The 20,363-nt window shown below is 39.3% G+C and overlaps 1 protein-coding gene across 1 annotated transcript in view; it reads left to right on the forward strand.

Annotated features, from left to right (window-relative positions):
- Window positions 1-15,359, forward strand: part of AIG1 (androgen induced 1) — a 124,674-nt gene extending 109,315 nt beyond the window's left edge. The window contains exons 4-6 of the mRNA XM_036380875.2: window positions 1,888-2,003; window positions 11,521-11,684; window positions 14,720-15,359. Coding sequence (XP_036236768.1) covers window positions 1,888-2,003; window positions 11,521-11,684; window positions 14,720-14,757 — 318 coding nt within the window. The 3' untranslated portion in view covers window positions 14,758-15,359. The remainder of the gene's footprint in view (window positions 1-1,887; window positions 2,004-11,520; window positions 11,685-14,719) is intronic.
- Window positions 15,360-20,363: the final 5,004 nt, after the last annotated feature.

Here is a 20,363-nt window from a genome sequence, read left to right on the forward strand (position 1 = left end):
TCTGTTTTTTTCTCTGAATAAGTTATGGGGGCAGGGCAGGAGACATCTGCACAGCCTCCAGCTGCTCTGCTTTGGGGGCTCTGCAGAGTGAGGCACTGATCTCTCTCTTCCTGGAGACCTTTTCCATACAGACACAAGATGTGCAGGTGAATCTCCAGGGCTTGCTTTGCTGTCAGTCCCTGATCATGGATTTTGAAGGTCCTCTGCAGCTCATAGACCTCTAATCTAATGGTGGGCACCTTTATAGCAGACCACACTGCTACAAAACACCTTTGCATTCCCTTGATGCTGATTTATACTGTTTAAAGGGATGGGGGTGGAACAAGTTGTTAGAAGATGAAGAAATTGAAAGCTCCCCTAACTGCTGTATTATCTACCTGACATTCTCCAAATGCTAGTCATTAATTACCAATGCCTTGAAAATCAGAGCAGATATCCAATTCAATTACGTTACATCTCTCAGCAGGAGCATTTCCATTATCTTACCATTTTCCATTCAAACCATTCTTCTTTGCAGTTTTTAAAGGCTTAGACCCCACTGTGTTTCTTCTCAGTTGAACCTGTAATCCACACAAAGATATTTCTACTCCATGCCTCTCCTATCTGCACACAGGTGAACATCAGTCTGGGTTTACATTGTAATTATTGCAAACTTAGAAATCAGACCTCCAGCATCCCCCAGAACTACATGATGGCAGAGTGTAGCCAGTGTATGCCATAACTTTCCTTTCCAGTTGGTGATCAAGTACTTGGGGAAGGACTGAACTTGCCTTAGGACTTAGGCTGCCCTTGCAGTCCTTACACCTCCAGGCCTTCTTGTGGAGAGGGCAGAAGAGTTCACAGTCAGTCTTACCAAACCCTAGAGCTAACCTCTCAACTGAAGTAATTCCCTTTAGATGCCAGCAAAAACTTGGCCCCATGGAGGCAAGGCAGGGTATGTGTCTGGAGTCACCACTAATGCTGTGGTCTTAAGTGAGCTGTATATTCAGAAATTATGGGGTTTATTTCCTGGCACATTTGTTCTTTGCTTATGTATATTTTCATGCTTGCCAGCACTCTGAAATGTAGACATTGAGTGTTGGGGGCAGGCTGGATGCAGTTTTTCATGCTGCTGACATTAATTGAATGAACAGGCCTTCTCAAAAGGGGCAATATAGGAAATGTGTATGGGAAAATAACAAAATAAGGAGTTTCACAGCTAAATAAAGACAAGTGGCTGAAAATGATTTTTACAGCTTTGGCTTTCATATGATTCATTTAGGAATCTAAAACTATTTTGTGCAACTGAAAAATTAAGATTCACAACACCTTTCTGAATGTAATTGCTTCTGTCTTGCAGATGGAGGAACAGAGGTATTGATGCTATCCTTTGAAAATATGTCTCCTGTTTTCAAGTCCCCATTTTGAGATACATTTAAACCTAATTCTCAGAAGCGTTAAATACATCCATTTATATTCATTCACTTGGCATTGTTTGTACTTAGTCTCTGAAAACCAAATGTATTGCCTTCCAACCAGAATGGTCACAATAACTGAAGTGACATGGCAGAGATCACAGAGCAACTGCAGGACCAGACTGGGGTAGGGACCTGTGTCCCTTCATGACACATTTCCTTTTTACTCACTGAGTATCTGCTTTGGATTCCTGAAAAAAAAGTACATTCTGGTCACTCAGTTTTCCTCTGCTCTCTCAAACAATCAGACATTTTAGAGATGACACTTGTCGGGTTATTGATCAATTTTATAGTTACTTTACCTTGTCTATCTAGCCATCAAGAATTGTCTTCAGGTGTCTGCGATTAAGTTTCCTATTGTAGAATTGAAATGAAAATATAGAGAACCATTTGTATCGCCTGCTTTTCCTCATTGTTTTGGTTTTTTTTCCAGCACACAACAGTTTTGCCCTTTGTATTAATCGAGATGAGAACAACACATCATCAGTATCCCAGCAGGAGCTGTGGACTGGCTGCAGTGTGCACCTTCGCTGTTGGCTATATTTTATGGTAAGGGCTGTACATGCTGTGTTTTCACATTGTATTGGGGGTTTTGTACTGCTAAATTTGGGCACATATTTCATTATGGATATAATCGCTAACAGATTCACGCTGCATGCCTCGTTTGGTCCAAGACCTGGGCTTTGTCTGGTTTCCCCAGATGCTTATATTTTTAGAAAGTATATGCCAAACCTCACACAACAGGAATTTGTTGAACAATCCCATGTAAGCAGTGGTCTTTCCAAGGGTACATTTTTCAACCATTTTTCAAGCTAAATGTTTTTCTTGGACCTTAGTTTTATTGCTTGGGGTTTTTGTTCTATCAAATAAAATTGAGACTAGGCAAATGATTTCCTGCATCAGTATTTAAGCATCAAGAGAAAAGATAGAACACTGTCTTTTTTCTTTTCTGATTCATAAATTCTTTCTGTAAAATTGATTACAGAATAAGTCAGTAATCCAAACACTCTAAAGTTTGTTTTAAGAAATGCAAATGGTGGTGAGAAATTAAACTAAAACAGAAATAATCTTTCTTGTACAACATTAAATTAAGTCTTTGGGCAGTTTCTAATCAAGCACCTGACTTGCATGACAGAGTTAATATACTTTGGTCACCCTAGTATTTATTTTTCACTAAACCTTTGTTTTATTTATATTTCTCCTTTGATGCCATCTATCCCTTATCCTTTCTGCATTTCATGACCCCCATTTCATACTCTTTACTTCACAACATCCTTCTCTCAGCTAAGAAGGTATTTTCCTAAATTTCCACCAACCAAGAGAGATGAAACTAATGTGAGAGTAACATGGTCTTGAGGCAGTACTATCACACTGCTTTAACTATGCAATTTGTCCCTTTGATCCAGCTAAGAGAGGTCATTATTCATACATATCCACACACTCAGTAATCACACAATGCTATTAATCCAGCTGAAGTGGGATGTTGTGTCCCAGGACAACAGACACATTCTGCCGTTAACTTTTATAAACATACATACCCTTCTTAAAAAAGAATAATATTTGTAATTGTAAGATAAGGGCAGCCTCATGCAAAAAGGTATATAATTATTCCCTCAGGAAAAAGGAATTATGTTCTTAACCCATATACAGTAATGCTTAACTGTGATAGTTCTTGACCTTCCTCTAATGGTGCCTGGAGACAGATTAGCAGGTACCTATGGCTTGACCTCCTTTGGCAACTCCTAAAATCATCTAAGTAGACACATGCAATAGTATTTAATGAGAATTTAAAATTGAAACAGTCCAGTTTTACAAGGGAAACAAAACCAGATGTGTCTCAAATCTTTTAAGAATCTGTTACCATATCAGTGTGATGCTCATCTAGTTTGATCCTACCTACTACAGTGCATGTGTATCCTGCAGCTACAAGGTCAAAGAAAATTGTAGGACAAGTAAAGCAGGAGAAGCAGATTCTGCATTAAATAATTACTTGCATTAATAATTACCCAGGCACAGACTATGGTTATCTCCCTTTGCTTTTGCTGTTTTTTGGTTTTGCCTACTCGTATATTATTTCCAAAACAGATAGGGCTACTCTCAAGTGATTTGCCTTCTTCCAAGTTGTGATTTCTCTTTAAATGAGATGAGACAATCTTAAAAGTTTAAATTATGCACATACAACCCATTTCTCCTTCTACTGTTATGGAAGGAGGCCTTTGCAGGTTAGTGGAGGCAGACAAAAGCTACATTGTGCCATCACTTGAAAGTTCTGCATGTCTTCAGCCTGCAGGTGCTATTGAAGACTCTATCCAAGATGTGCTTGAGGCTGCAAGCCAAATCTTGGTCCCATTACATCAATATAATATGTCATATTCACAGGTTGGAAAAATCTACCAGTAAGTATGAAAAGTGAGGAGTTTTTCACCCCTCTCATTCAGGGTGTGGCTTCTTTTCACAGCTGAAATCCACTGTCTTCCTGTTGCCAAGTGACCACATTACAGCAGAGACCTTAATCACTCAGAGGGCTTGGAACTGCTGAATTCAAATTTGTTGTCCTTGTTGGCAGCACCCTCAAGGTTAGCATAGTGTATTAAAATGAGACTATACCTGCACATCTGCACATGACCTAGTTCCATACAGCCTGGTGGAACTTCCTTCCTTTGTACCTAGGGTTGACCATGGGTCCCGTTCTGAGGCTTAGTTTGTGGTTTATGTATTTTTAACTAGAATTTAGGGATCTGCCACTTGAGAATTTGTTCTTTTGCCTATTCCATTTTTCCCTAAGCAGAAGTGTTTTCACTGCAACTCTCAGAATAAAGCGAAGACAGTTGCTAATCAGATGTTCTCTATGTTTTGTTCTTGAATTTTGAATTCTCTTCCCATCTCAGCTGAAACTTTCTTAACATCCTACATGTTTTATGTATTGTGTTGCACTTTTTACAGGAAAGGAATATACAGGAGGATGTTGTTTAGGTTTGATTCTGTGAATGCTTTTCTCAACTCCAAGTAGAGGAAAGCTTGTTTTATTTTGTATATGACTGAATCTGTCATATATGAAAGAGGTGGTAGAATAGCAAGTGCTTTTTAATGTATAATTGGTAAACAAGAAAACTGGCAAACAATTCTGAATAGCATCACTGAAATTGGAAGAACATAGCTACATAACTTGATATCTCCTGAGCATGATTCAGACTTGTTTACTGAGAAACATCCTTTCTTGAAGAGTAAAAGCTTTTTTTTTTTTTTTTGCATTCTGTCCCTTCAGTCAAAGAGGTTTTGAGTAGGCACACTTAGCTTATGCACTCTCTGTGAGAGGGAGCTCACAAGGAACTGTGCCCAGGCAGAACATCCGCAGACTTGCATTGCATGCAGCACACCATACATGGACTTTTAGGATCGAGGCCATGGGATAAGATGGGAAAAGCCTATTGGCTTTATTTAGCATGGCTTGACAAGGTCACAGTTTGTATTGAATTGTTAAATCTAGACAGTGCTAAGAAAACCAGAGCATTTGCCAGTACTACCAGAAAATTCTGCCAATGAGTCTATGGAGTTAGTTGTCAAGGAACAGAAAAGAGCCAAAAATGTGTTGCTCCTTGTAACAAGAATGACATCATGGTAACTAATATCAGAGCCTAATATGTCCCTAAAATAAACTGAGACAAATACGTTTATTTTAAATGGTTTTCCTTTTCCCTCTACTTTTGAGCACTTCAGGATGCCAAAAAAACAGACCCTAAGAATCTGACTCCACTGCTGTAGTCGTGCTGGGCTGCATGTTTGGGAGCAAAAGACATGATCTGCTCTCTTATAACTATCTCAAATCCACTAGGAGCTGCCTCCACATGTGCCAAGCTTAGACTTGATTCATTCTTTCATTCTTTTATAAATCTATTTAAAGAGCTTTTAAACTTTGGTTTGAAAATAAAGTTTCTCTTGAAGTGACTGTAGGAGAGTTCCTTAGATTCACTGAGGGAGAGCATTTAGATAGGGTAATTTGATGAATTCTTCTTGAACAAATTTAAGAAAGGAATGTACACTGAGGATTTGGAATGAATTTGAGATTGATTCTATCAGGCTTGCTGTAGGATTTCCACTAGCGATTCTCCATAGAAGGAGAGGAAGATCAGAAAGAGCAGATGTTGGCACAGACTGCTAGGACAAACCTTGACATTCAGAAGAGAGGGGTGGTGGGTTAGAGTGTGAAGCTTGGTGAAAATTGACAGTCATGTTGATAAAGAAGGACAGGATTGAGAAACCAGAAGGATTTTTGAGGTTGGTGGTGGCAATGGAGCGGGAGAGACACAATATGGCTTTGCTAAGCTGTGCTGAGGCTTTGTATGTAGGAAGGGCATCATGCATGCTTTTGGAAGTGAGCACTGGGGATAAAAGTTCTATAAAGATCAGAGGAGTCCATGGTTAGAGAAAAAATAAAGTAAAATGGCCTGGGGGCAAGTAAAAGAAATGAACTAAAATCATGGGTTAAAAGAGAAGTGGATAAGGAAACATACAGCTCACAGGTCAGCAAATTCAAAGGTGAAATCGTGAAACTAAGTGGGGAATGCTGGGAGAGGGAAACAGGCTTTGAAACCAGAGTGGAAGGCTGATGTAGAAGGGGATGATAGATGAGACAACGCAGAGCAGGAGAAGAGAGTTGGAGCTGGAGCTGCCCCAAAGAGGAAAGAGTAGGAAGAAACAGAAGCAGCAGAAATAGGCCACGGGAAGATTACCATCCCTTGTACCTGACCCAGAAGGTGGAGGGGAGGGCAGAATTGCTTTCAGCAAGAGAAGGCTGTATGGATCCCCAGCCTGTTAGGTCTCACATAGCCATTTTGGACTGTTACTTTCTGGCTTGCCTCCACCTCCACATCCTCAAATGTTTCAGTCAAAGCAACAGCACAATCACAGATGAAGTGCATGGGTAATATGTTCTCACTTCCTTGTGCAGCTCCTTCAAATATAGCTCAAGAAGGCATAGCAACCATTACTATATTTAAAATGAAAAATTATTTATCAAAATAGATGACTTCCAGAGATGACAGCGCTTTGCAGTGAATCTGCTAAATTTCTGTCATTGTAGCTACCTGTACATAAACACTAATTTCTGCTAAGCTTTGTTCCTCCCAGAGGATGCCAGCACCATGTCATGCTGAGTACATTCTGGATGTGACAATATTTGCAGCTGCAGTTTCTCAGGTCTTGTTGCATAAGCCACTCAACACCAGTAGCACAGTCCTGTGACCCATGTATTGTTCTCCACTCAGATGAATGGAGAAGAATCCAGCATTAAGAAAATGGAACAAGAGGGGATGATTGCTGTTATTTCCTAAATGATGACTGTTTATTGAACTTACTTTTTAGTCTTTAAAATTCCTAAACTATGTACATTCCTGGTGTAGGTGTATTAGGTCTGGCTGGCTGTTAATATAAGAAGCCCAGTATTTTAAATATAGCTGAGATCTTAAGAAATCTGATTCAATGCAGAACAAACTCTCCTGTATTTTTGGGGGGAGTTTTGAAGACGTGTCTCACATCGGTCAGTATTAGAAACCAAAAGTAGAACAAGCTTAGTGTGGGTCATTGTGCTTCTGTCCCTGAAAGCACAAGACTGGACCTGCACTACAACCACAAATTATTTGTTTGTTTGTTTTGAATGTCTCAGCCGCTGTAAGCCCATCACCTTGTTTGGAAGCCATTCCACATTTTAATAGCTCCGGGTAAAGTTATCACTCTTGGTGGAAAAGGAAGAGAATGATGCTGGAAAAGATCATGAAATAAAGGCGTAGAAAATGCCCATGTTCTGTTTGCTAAAGAGTAGCCACTGGGAACTCATCTACAATTTGTCTGGAACCAAGGATTCAACCTTCCTTTGTGCCAGCCACTGGAAATATGAAGAATACTGAAGATCTGGGAGAGGATTTGCTGCTGCAAGTAACCAGAAAGGAACTGCTGTTCATAGATGAGAGCTGTCATGTACCCACACTCCAGGTAGAGCTAATGTCAGATGCTTCAGGAGAGCTTAGCAGACCATTATGAGACAACCAGCCTTTAAGGGGGAGTTTTCTTCCAAAACTTATGTCAAAATGTAGGTGCTTAGATCCTTTGGTCTTGGTGGTTTATATACCTTGTACTCTTTTAAACTTAGGCATAATTGTGCACATTCTTATTGCTTGTACAATCTCCTGATTTCAGAAACTGGCTAGAAATGCATGATAGAGCCTAGAGAAGATGAGTGGACTAAATAGACTTCCAGACTTTCATACTTCAAAACTTTTTTGAATATCTCTATTTCAGTGATCTATCACTGAAAGGTAGGGTAGAGCATTCCAGAGATTGATTAGGTATCATTCAGAAAGATATTTCCATTACCAGATTTGAATCTCTTGTCTCTGAGTTGCATTGAGGTGATTCTTCTGTCACGAGGAAGAAAATAGGAAGCTTTTCACCCATTTTATGTCATGCATTATTATTCTGTGTCCTTTCATTTGCTGCTCTTGAGAAGTTACATAGCCCCTCATCTAGCAGCCCCTTTTTCCAGAACTTATAGTGCTGGTTGTTGATGATGACAGATTATGTGAAGGAGTCAAGCTGGGCAGGAAATGGGTGGAAACTGAGAGTCCAGACCACAAAGTACTGCTGAGCTATGATAACTGAGAGCAGCCACCATGAAGGAGCAACCATCTTCTGCAACACCTCCCATTTCAAAATTAGTGAGGTGTCATGGTTATTATCTGCCATTATACTCACTTGTTGAGCTTGATTCTGCCAGGCCTAAGGTCTTACACGTGTTGTTGTTGCAGCTGTATCATTTAAACTGACAGAGTACACATAAACCACAAGGTTTTAACAAATTTTTGTGCTTAGTTTTCCTCATTAACAAAAGATCTATATCCAAAGAATAAATGTTCCCTGCATAGTTTTAATTTTCTCCTGATTACTTTGATAGGAGAGATATACAAGATCTACTGTATAGTAGAAGTGAAAACTAGCTACAAAGTCACATTTTTTGACAGATTTGTTAAAAACAAGCAATACTGTGCATTTTCAAATAGCTTTTTCTGATTTCTGCACCAACTGGTTGAAAATTTTTAAAAACAACTACTTTTTTTTACAGACATTTTAATTTAAATACAATGTGTGAATATTTCCATTCCTTCTTTTTTTACTGTTTCTAACAAATGGCTAGATGAACTCCATGACCTGTAACACATTCATCTTTGAAAATATACAGTTATGTCTACATACAGCTGCTACTCTTCCAAATCACAGGGAGGTTCAGGTTAATTTTATCTTCTCAGAGCAGCCAGTCCAGTTTTACTCCTCTTTTTCTCCTTTTCCTTTTTCTCCTCAGTTTATTTCTATCTAAATGACACATTTTTTACACCTATTCAATAACAAAGTCTTCAATTTGATCTAGTTTTTGCACTCCTAAGTAAATCTTAATGCATGCTTCCCTGTGCTTAACTAATAATGAGGTTGGATAGGAGTAAAGGCTACTGGAGTGGCAGCACTGAAGGCATTCATTAATGCTGGCAATCAACACTCTGGTGTGGAAGCTTTATGCGAATGGTTGATCAGCCCTTTATAGTGCAGCCTCGAGAATGCCTGTATTGCAGCAGGATCAAACCCACTAAGAAAGGCCACCAGGTAAGGTTTCCATGGCAGCAGTTGTCCCTTTGCTGCTCCTGTTTGTGGTACAGACAATGCTGGAGCAGTCAGTGTGTCACTGCTCAGAGAGAGAAGGCTAATATTACTGCACCCCAGCATAGCCAGCAGCGTGCTGTGGCTCATTTTTAGAAGGATCAGGTGGGTTTGTGACTGTTGTCTCCAGAGTGGTCCCTCTCATGCTCAAAGCGATTCTGACAGTGTGGCCACTCCCGGGACAGGCAAACAACAGCTACACTGAAGGCACAAGCAGCATCACCATGCAGGGAGTGGGCTCCTGAGCTGGGCAGCAGGGAGCAGAGTATGTGAGCTGTCTGCAAAGCCTGAACTAACCAGATGTTGCTGATATGCAGGAGCTCATCACTGACTCATTGGTTTGATTTAGAAAATGCTTCCTCTTTCTAACATAAATGTGATCTAGTAAAAGCCACTTCTACTTGGTTCGTGAAGCTGGCTAGGTAGATGCCATTTAGAAGGTCCCTTGAAAAGTCCCTCTGTAAAGGTACTTTATAATCCTGGGAAGTTTTATCACACCAGAGAAAATAAGTGCAGAAAGAGACTGGCTCTTTTTCGGTCTTTTTCCTTGGAGCTTGTTTTTCACAGAATAATCATTAGAAAAAAAAAAGCAAATGAAAACTGAAAAAAGTAAATGAAACTGAAAATTGTTAGGCAATAATAGACATTCCCTGCTAAGCGAACCTGGTAGCAGGGGACATCCCACTACCTTCTACCCAACTGTCTCATCTTTTTCTTTCATCAAAAGGAACAAGGTGTCCCCTGTTACCATGGGTTACACAGGAACACTTCATTTTTTCATAGATAATTTTATCTTGTCAGGTTAATTCTATCACAGAAGAATACTGGGGAAAATAACTGTAAAGTACAGAGATAATTTCCCATATGTGAACTGATTTGCAGAGAGGGGGTTTAATTGCATTTAGATCATGCAGATTAATTTACTGACACATGTAGTTTCCCAAGTGAAGTGTCCAACTGTTAAGGGTTGGGCTGTAATAAAAGCTTTTCCAAGGAGGAGAGAAGCTATGACAACCATGTACATTTCCAGGGTGATTGTTAAGCAGGGATTCTGTACTCCCTGTGTGACAGAATTCTATGGTAACAGTTTTCTGTGGACTTCTCTATCTCTGCCCTTTAGGAGCCTTTGACTGTTGATCTAGTGATCAAAAATCTTCCTTAAGCAAATAGAAACATCAGCAAGTGAATCAAACCATGGAAATCCCCATGTATAACAGTCTGTGCAGCTGCTCTAGCTGTGCTTCACTGTGAGCTTTTCACTCAAATTTTCAGGTCAGAAATGAAAAGATGTACATTTTTGAAGAGAGCCCAGCAAAGCCCCAGCTTGCCTTCACTAGCACTTTACCCAGTTAGCCTCTGAGATGTTTACTCAGTTGTTTGCCAGTATTTGCTTTTCTTAACTTCCACCTACTGGAATGTATGGGCTCTCTCTGCTCCCTCTGACTTCACCACTCACTGCATCAGATCTCAACACAAAAGCAATCTCATCAGAGGATGCAGGTGTCCACTGCAGCCACACACAGCAAAACCACACACCTGGAGTGCTTCTTCAGGTTGCACTGCAGTAAAGCTGATAGTCTGTCTCTTGAGTTAGTCTACCGACAATGTCCTCTGTATGAATGCTAAAAATCTCTGTGTCACCAGCAAAGCACCATCAATCCTTTTCCTTTACTGTATATTGGCTGTGGGGCTGGGCACTACTTTTGAGGTGTGGTTTTGTTTGGTCTTTAAAAAAAATATTTACCTTACCTAGAGAAAAATTACTAGATTCCAAATTATAGCAGGTAGCTGGAAGAAAAGGAGGGCCAATCTAAAACACAGTTGCTGAAGAAATTATTCTCTACAAGAGAATCTAAACCATATGCTTCTGGCAAACCCAAAAACTGATTACCATGTGTAGCGAGGAAAAGCAAAAGAAAAACATAAATGTGTATGAAGTGAAAGCAGGAGAACTGCAGAAAGCAGAGAGAGATGGTAGGAGAGCCTGTAGAACCCTGAATGCTTTTAGGATAAAGAACCTGCTTGGAACAGAGGCTGCTGCAGTTTCCATCTTTGGCACAAAACAGGGATTTCCTCAGAAATATAAGTGAGCAAGGAAATACCTGCCTACATCAGAAATGAAAACAGGCCAACTGCTCATAATAAATTGAAAGCAAAGCAGTAAGAATGTGGGAAATCAGTCATAGTTTCATCATTTGTGATGTCTGTTCTGGATGGGTGTCATCCACATGCTCCAGTTCACCTGCAACTTGCAGGCCTTTCAAATAATTGCTTTTTGGGTTACAGTAGCTAAGCCTACAGACCAAGCTACTTCTGTAAAACAGGGCTGTAAGAGTCAGTGCTTGTTATTTTTGTTTTGTTTCAGGGTGTGCTGGATTCACCACGTTACAGGAGTGTGGGTGTACCCGCTTCTTGAGCACCTCAGCCCAGGTGTCAAAATAATCTTTTTTGCCGCCGTTACTATAATAATTAATGTATTCTACTTGGTGGGAGAAGTCCTGAACAACTACATCTGGGATACACAAAAATGTGAGTATTGTTTTAGGAATATTATCTCGTGAAATACACCATCAGGACTTGAGTATGTTTCTCTGAAAGTGTAGAATGTTTTAAGCTGACTAAAACAAAGGAAAATGACAGAAGTTTCACTGAAACATCTTGCTTGCCTGCCCTTAAAAACAGACGGATGAACAGAATGTCTGCTGGAGAGCCTGATGAGCTATGAATATGTATTCTCTTTTATAAGTTACAGTACTAATTTAAGAGCTCTTGGCAATTACCTGAGATGTTTACAGCCCACTTATTAGCTGATGAACCCATTAAATGCAGCTAGAATAAAGTATCATTCTGTACGAATGCCATTAATGGTAGGCTTAGACTGAGAAATGAAAATAAAGTTTTTGAGTATTTTCAGGTATAAGGTATTTTCTCACCATATAAATTTACTCAGAGAAAATGAACAGGTTCTTGTCAGTGAAATAACAGGAATGAAAGATCACTTTAGTGCAGGGTAAACTTAACTGTGCAGACTCTACATCATCTATCCTGCCTAGGCCACCCATTGCTGAGGAGAGGAAAAAGGAAAATAAGAAACACAAGATTAAAGGAGGTTCCTTTTATCTATGAAAGATGTTCTTCATTTATCAAATTGAATGAAATAAGCAAACAACGTTCATAATAGCTGCTGTGGCAAATCACAGCTGGAGGAAAAGAAATTCACGTGGTAGTTAATGGCACACACAACTCCCTTTAACAAGTCCTTCAATACCAGGTAGAATCCAATGCTAGAAGCTCAAAGCAGTTTTACTTTCAGTTTGCCCATATTAGCATCCAGGTGTAAAATGCCTTTTTGTTTTTGCTCTAGGACCATCAGTCACTGGTCATAGTGTTCAAGACAGGGTATTCAGTCCTCAGTGTGATGTCAAATTCACATTTATTTAACATCTTTAAGTTAATTCGGGAAAGATGTTTCCAAAAAAGGCAGCTGCAAGGAGTAATTTCACTTGACCTAAGTCCTGTATGAAGAATAATAGTGTGGTAAAGAATCACATATTCTTAACAAGTCCCTGAATAAGTAGATGGTGGAAAATCTCCTGCGGTATTCCAAAGTATACATAACAAAATCCCTGCTCCTTGCAGCCTGCTGCCCTAGAGGAGCTAACTTAGTTTCCTCACTCTCCCAACATCTTTCAAGGTTTACCCTGGCATTATTGTCCTCTCCATCATTTCCTTCACATAGATAAGGAATATTGATCCCAAGTCCTTTGTGGCTCAAGCACTTGCAAAACAGAAAATGCTGTGGGTCATGTGCTGGTTTTCTGAGCTTGAAACACTTTGCACAAACTTAACCCAAAGTGCGTGGCAGGAACACCACAAACAGCAGAGATGTAAAATTATGCCAGTCTGTCACCATGCAAGACCTGGGAAAATATTATTTGAAAACTGTACACTTAAAAGGGGCTTTTGAGCAGTAAGACTGCAAATCTAAACAGTCTGCCATAAGAAGATTTCTGGGGTGAGAAGGGGTTGTTTTGGATTTGGAGTTTTTTTATTTGCCTCTGGAGATGCATTAAATAGAACCTCACTACTGACAAAATGATTTGCAGTTAGTTTTTCCAAGTTAAACCACAAACATGGTAGGGAAGGAAAAATTTGCCCTTTGTACAAGCCAGCGTCTGTCCACAATTTTGAGGATATCTGCATTCCTGCCAAACTATTTGATGCATCTGCAGTAGAGTGCTTCAGAAGAAAGGAAAGAGGTGCTTTCAAAAAGGCAAATAAAATAGCTTTTTAAATTATTGGAAAAATTCCTTCTAGGAGAAAGCAGAAGACATAAGTTTGGCTCTGGAGCAACATTGTAAACTATCTGTAATCTTTTGGTCCCAGTCTCTTGTTTTGGTTGTTAAACCTTTGACTGTGGCTCTCCCATTACACCGGTGTGCCAGCAACACCCAGGGCCATTGTACTTGGGCTGCTGGCAACATGCAGACCCATTTGTCTTGGTGTTGTTCCTTTCAGCAAGGCAGCTCTGCAGTTGTGATTTCTAACTGCAGATGAATCCTATTGTTTCCCATATTGGAATTCATTAACTGTGTTTTTAAAGTGATTTATGGTGTACTTACCGCCTGTGCATATATTGCACTAGCAGGTGATCTTACTTGTGACTGGATTTTCCTCTCAGTATTCTCAGGCATTGCTTCTTTTTTGCCTTTGGTTATCATAAGTCTTTCTTTTCCAGCATGCAGCAGGCCTGAAAACCTCCAAAAGAAATATTTGTATTTGAGATGTCTGGCAGAGAGGGCTTAGTCAGAAGAACAATACTTTTGTCAGATACCAGTAGTAATTCATTGTCCAGGAACAGGCATATGAAATAGCTGAATGTTTCCATTGCCAGAAAAAACACAGTCTGCTGCCCAGCCCAGCATAGAAAAGAGACGTGTCCTGCAGTTAGAATAATTTCTTTAAGGAGCTGTACACTCAACTCAGCCCTCCTGATAATACTGAAATAAATGGCCACTACAAGAAGAGAAAAGCACCCTCTCAGTAGTAATTGTTTATTCTTTCTTGTACTTTTGGAAAAGGGAGATGTACCTGCAAATACTTAAAAATCCAATGTTGAAATGGAGAGTGGCTTCCAATTATTGAATTCTGAAACACAGTTATTAAAATTCTCTTTCAAACCAAGTTGTTTGCTTAGATTCAGTTATAGTAACATCTATTTTAGTTTGCTAGTAGGTAAGCAGAGCAGGTGAGGGAACTAAGTGTTCCCAGACCCCTGCAGCCATCAAAGGCTGGGTGTGCAGCAGGGGGTCAGGCTGATCTGAAAATGGGAGTGAGGGAGGGGGGATTGTGCAGTTCATTACTGGACAACCACTGTCATCAGGTGTGCAGCTGCTCTTTTCCTTCACAGCAGGTGAGGTAACACATGCGAGCAAGTTCAGGAGAAACAACATGGAAAAAGGGAAAAGAAAGATGAATGCATTAGAAGAACCTCTCTAAGCAAACCCTTCACTGGGTTGTTTTTATTGAGAGTTTTTTAGAAGCTGCTCTCCATATGTTTTCAGGTATTGAAGAAGGAAGAGAAAAGCCGAAATCAGAGTGAACCATAAGAGACAACACAGAGGATTGTTTACAGCTGCATGGAAGATTTCTCATCCCAACAGAGTTTGGCCTGGAGAGGAATCTTTTAGGAAGGATGAAGTTTCATGGACCCACTTCTCAGTGCAAGGATATTTTTGGATTTTCTATGGGGGGGGAAAATGATTTTAGCTAAGAATATTAATGTTTCAAACTTCAGTTTCTCCATGCTTGCATGTGACATACCCATATAAGATGTATATTTATCTCCAAGACATTCTCAACATGCATTTCTTGAATCAAATAAGTCATTTAAGCATTAAGTCATTAGATCTTTTTACTTCTGCCAAGAAAAACAATGAGTCCATTCTTTGTACTGTTTGAGAAAAGTTTTACCAGATAGGTCTAATACAAGGAAACAAAGCAATCCCATATATTTCAAATTACAGCGTAGAAGTTAATTGCATGAATGTATCTAAAGAAGAGTTCAGTCTGACTGAAATATTAATGTAACACTATGTAACAGCTGCCTTAAATTTGTAATGTTAATAATTTTACCAGTCCAGTGAAATCTTACTTGCAGTGTTAAGATCTTAAGACCTAAATAAATATTAAATTATCCTTGCATTTCTGTTATTTCATGCTGATTCTTGAAATTTTAGATGGATTGATGGCATTTGAATGATACATTTTCAGATTTTCCAGTGTCAACTGTAGATGATATAATTTCTACATGAGGATTTTTCTTCTTATTTTCATAGTAAAATAACAAATCCTGCATTTTCAAGTTGTAAGTTCTCAGTAGGGGGCTGGGCTGTTTGTGTTGTAAAAGGGAAAGCATTTAAGTCTTACTTCAGGAAGGCACATAAGCAAATGTTTGAAGTTAAGCATATGCCTGTTTGTATAAGGAATCAATTGCAAAATACTAGTGATTGTTTAACATGATTCTGTTTAACTATTAGACAGTCCAGAAGTAACTCTAGTAGGCAGAAAAAAATTGTCAAGAACTAAGATAAAGTGAATAATTTTTGGCAAGAGAATATTTATTAAAAAGTAGCTTTGCAATCCAAGTATTGGTATTCATATCACATATTTTTTCATTAGTGTATTTAGTCATTTATTTTAACACAAGCAGAGCACTTTGAGTATGTATAGTGCTAATGTGTTGTTTTTAGTAACGGGACTTCTGCACAGTTTTAATACTGTTTAACAGTGTTTCTGCTCTGGAATAATTCTGGGGAAGACTGATCTCCTGCAACTCATTACATTCCTCCACAGTACTTTTTAAACATATTTATGTACACACTATCATATGAAACAGCACAAGTTCAACAATGTGCTTTTTGGTTTGTTTCCTTCAAAAATAAGACTCAGTAATGATATTGGCTTTGTCTGTCCATCTGCTAGATTATTTTTAACTTGCTGATCAAGAGTTGCAAAGATTTCAAAGCTAAGCACATTACTAGAAATTTCATGGAAATAAGTGGCCAGATAGAGAAGGAGCTCTGCTAATGATCCTACAGAGGGAGAGGACAGGACACACAAAACCAGTAGAATTTGGAAGCAAATGGCCATAGCCATGAGGCCTTGCAGTAAGGATATTATGTTCAGCTGTTCCTGAATTCCTCATTAGATGTGCACAATGTTACTTGCTTTTAAAACTCAGAAAGGAAAGAAGGCATGGATTCATTCATGTTCAGTGAGCTAGGAACTGTTTAAAGTCACTGCTTCTGAAAGCTGTGGTAGCACATGAAAGTAGTGGTGGACAATGAATGTTCTGGGGGATCTGGCTGTACTTTCCAATAGCAGCAACTGTGGCTTAGGGCAGGAAGCCTGAAGCACAAATCCTGTTGACTTTTTGTCATATGAAGAATTTGCATAACCTATACTCTGCTGTTAAGTCTAGACCTTTTTTTTTTTTTTTAATTTTATTTCACGGGTATTGTTTCCTTCACAGAATTCCAGAATTCATTCTGATGGGAAGAATGTGTTAAATAAAAATAAGAAAATGCCACACAGCTGTACCCATTCTGCTAGAGCACCTCTGCTCATGTCTGCTCTATATATGGCACCACTGAATACTGAATGTCTGAGATCTCAAAAACAGACATTGATGGAAAGATTTCTCCTTCTCAGGAAGTTTTGTACCTGCTCAAGATAGGTTTTTCTTCTTATACCATGTCATTATATGCAATATAGAAAATAGAGTAAGAATATAAAGAGAACAGAGCTGTCAGAGATCAGGATTGCATAGATAAATCCATAGGTAGGTGTCCAAGTGAAAGAAGGCTCCCTTTCAGAGGTATAGCATAGGCATGCTTAAAGTTGTCAACCCTCATATCTGTTAATTTGTGAATATTCAGCACCTGAAGAAAATAGACACCAAGCTTAGATCTCAGTTAAGCCCCTGAGATTGGCAGTGTTAGCCAAAGGCAATATATGTGACACAAAACGTGGTGGGTTTCATTTGGTTTAAGAAAATTTATAGTATTCCAAGAAGGTTTGAACTCCATTTGTCTTCTCACATCTCAAAAAGTTCTCCACCTCCTGTGAGCTTTGAATCATCGTACTTAAAGTCAAAAACATTTTAGAGCATTAAATCCAGCCTCTGATGTATGAACCATGATATAAATAACTTGGGGGCCTGTGTACCCAGAGAGCACTCTTCTAGACTGTGATCATTCCCTTTAGGATTACACAATCCATCATTCTTAAGAAAGATGATGGATGAATGATGACTAAAATAAAAGTCACTTGTAAACTTGCCAAATTTCAACCATCTTGGCTGAAATTGTCCCTGAAAGGTATTTCTCTTGGGGGAACTATTTTTTGGGTGGAAAGCTTTTTGTCAGAACAAGTAATTTATTTCCAAGTGAAAGTCTATGAAAAAAAAAAGTCTAGAAAACTTTTCTCTAGTTTTGTTGTGGAACTTAGTCTGAGGACAACATTTATGTTTGCAGCTTTTCTGAATTTATGAGGAATATCCATTTGTCTTTGTCCAAATTTTAGGAAAAATAATAAGCCTGCATTTCCCTGTAGTGCACAGGTAATTCTCCAGAGTGTTTATTATCTTTGGGAATAATTAAAGTTGTGGCTGAATAGGATTTTCTCTGCCATCCCTGGTCTGTTGATCCTCTCCATGCCTTGACTACCCAAGACACAGACCAGAATGGGGAAGCCACTTTGCCTCCCATGTATTGTCAATACTTCCCCAGAGCTGATGCAAATAAAGCTGCATCGAAGTGTGAGGGAAGCCAAGCTTTAATGACAACCGAGCAATGAGAATAGGTTCTAGATGGATGAACTAAGTGAAAAAAACTCTAGCTTTTCCCTTGAGGACTGCAATAAAATGAAATTAGTAGTGTTTGTTATGTTATAGCTGTAATGATAAACCACATAGAAAACTGTGTGAAGGAATCATTAGTTTTGTTGTCGGAGAAGAGTGCAGTGTGCAGTAAATAAGGAAGGCTGCCACACCTTGAACCATGAGGAGAAAACAAAATACAGTTTCATCATTCAGTGAGCACCATCCATCAAGTGTTACGAATGAGGTACAGGAAAAAATGTTGTGTGATCATCTAATTAAAGGCAATATCATTATTCATACTCACAAGGGGCCAAATTAAGGTTGAACAGACAGCCTAAATGCTGACATTACCTCACTCCTCAATACCCAACTTTTCAAACTTAGTAATCTCTTTTTTTAGTAATAGAACACAAAATAGAGGGTTAGAAAAAAAGGCTGGTTAGAAAGTCTAGCCACCATGTTGTCATGAATTTCATTGTGACTAAGTCCCCTATTTGGCTTTAGAAAGCTCATCCTGACTTTCTGCCTGCATGTAGCTGCCCCAAAACACGTATTCATAGTTCCCATACCATTCTGTTACAAAGGCTTTGCCATAATTTGCAAACTTGTGCCACAATCTCAACATTAAATTATTTCAATCTGTGATTTGGCTTGTGTGGGGTAAAACTGTAATTTGATGTCTTTGTATAGCAACCATTGCCTTATTTTAAAGGAAAATGACAAATATTTTCCCTAATTTTCCCTAGTCTTTGCTTCTCTGCCCATGGGAGTAATATTAGCAAAATCACCACCAGTGCATGTCAAAGCCACTTGGCCACTGAGTAGACTGACAAATGGCTCACCATTCTGCAGGCTCCAGGGGGCAGTTTCTAGTGGCAGTTCTCAGGCACTTCTCAGTTCATTTTTCCTATTGAATTTGCTTTTCAAAGACTACTTCAAATCCTAACAATAATTTATTCTTTGCCTTTTATTTTCTACAAGGATTGGTCGGTCTGCTCTGATTTGCACTTCAGTAGCCTTTGAAGACTCAGATACCATTAGAGTAAACACTGAAAAGATTCATCATCTAAAACATGAGCTGATGTACAGTCTGAAGAGACCATGAGCCTGAGACGAGCACCACCAAGGCAGGTTGGATGTTCCTGCCCTGGGTGTAAAGGAGCAAGCAATAGAAGAGGTGTAGGTGAGGTCACCTCTGAATGTAGACTTAGAGAAGTGCTACTAATGCTATCTTTTAATGCCCTCTGTTGTCATGTGAGTAGGGTCAAATGTTGGTGACAGGTGTCTTCTGTCTGCAGCAGCATAAGAAAGTTCCTGATCAAAGCCTGGTACATCCCAGTAGAGGAGATAATCTTCACTAGGGTACCCCACTGCTCTGCTCCTGTGGTTCAGAGCTTCACCTGCTGCTGTGGCCAGATGGTTAAACTGGGGTCACAGGTGTTGCTGGGAAGGACAGAAACCTGGGAGTTTGACTACTGCCAAAGTCACAGGGAAGAAAAGAACATCTGGAAGTTTGGCTGGTCAGCTCTCTACAGTAGCAATGATATCTCTCTCCTCTTTTTAAAGCAAGAACGAAGGGAGAATGAAACTAAACTGGAAAGTAAAAGGATGTAGCTGTTGAGGTCTGTTTAGGAAAGTTCTTGGGCACATCCTGACCTCACAGCACATGCACTGGTGCTTTTTGATTGCAGGGGCTTTGCTGAATGAGGGGGCAAGTGGACTGGCAGGTGGGGCATTTTTGTGTAGTGCTTCTAATGATGTAATGACAGGGGTTTGGGCTTAGAGTGAAAATATGCATTTTGAGCATAGCTACTTCCTCTTGCTTGTATTATTTAAGTAACTAGGAAGAACAGAACTGCCCAATTTGCAGACCACAAACATGAAATATATTTAGCGTATATTCTCCAAAATGAGCAATTTTATTTTTATCAAAATGCACTCTGTTCAAGTAACAGATGGAAATCAATGGGTTTTAATGTAACCCAGAAGAGCAAGTTGTAGTTTTATTCCCTTAAGTACCCCTTTGTTGTTCAGACCACAGCTGTAAAGGGATTTGAACCTCATCGCAATAAATGCCAGTACAGAAATTTGAAAGGTAGGCCACAGACTTCGTGGCCCACTGGAGAAGGTATCTGCTGTTCCTTAGAGTTGTGTAAAATGAGACAGAAATGAAATAACATCTTTTTTGTGTTATTGATGTCATAACTAGCCATGGTGTTCAAATTCAGCATTTTATATATAGCTTGTGTATTAAAAAATAAACGTCTACCATTAGGCTGGAGAAGTATCTCTGCAGTGTGCATTCTGAATATAGAGATTGCTAT

The sequence above is a fragment of the Molothrus ater genome, chromosome 3 (genome assembly GCF_012460135.2).
Source record: "Molothrus ater isolate BHLD 08-10-18 breed brown headed cowbird chromosome 3, BPBGC_Mater_1.1, whole genome shotgun sequence".
Classification (NCBI taxonomy): domain Eukaryota; kingdom Metazoa; phylum Chordata; class Aves; order Passeriformes; family Icteridae; genus Molothrus; species Molothrus ater.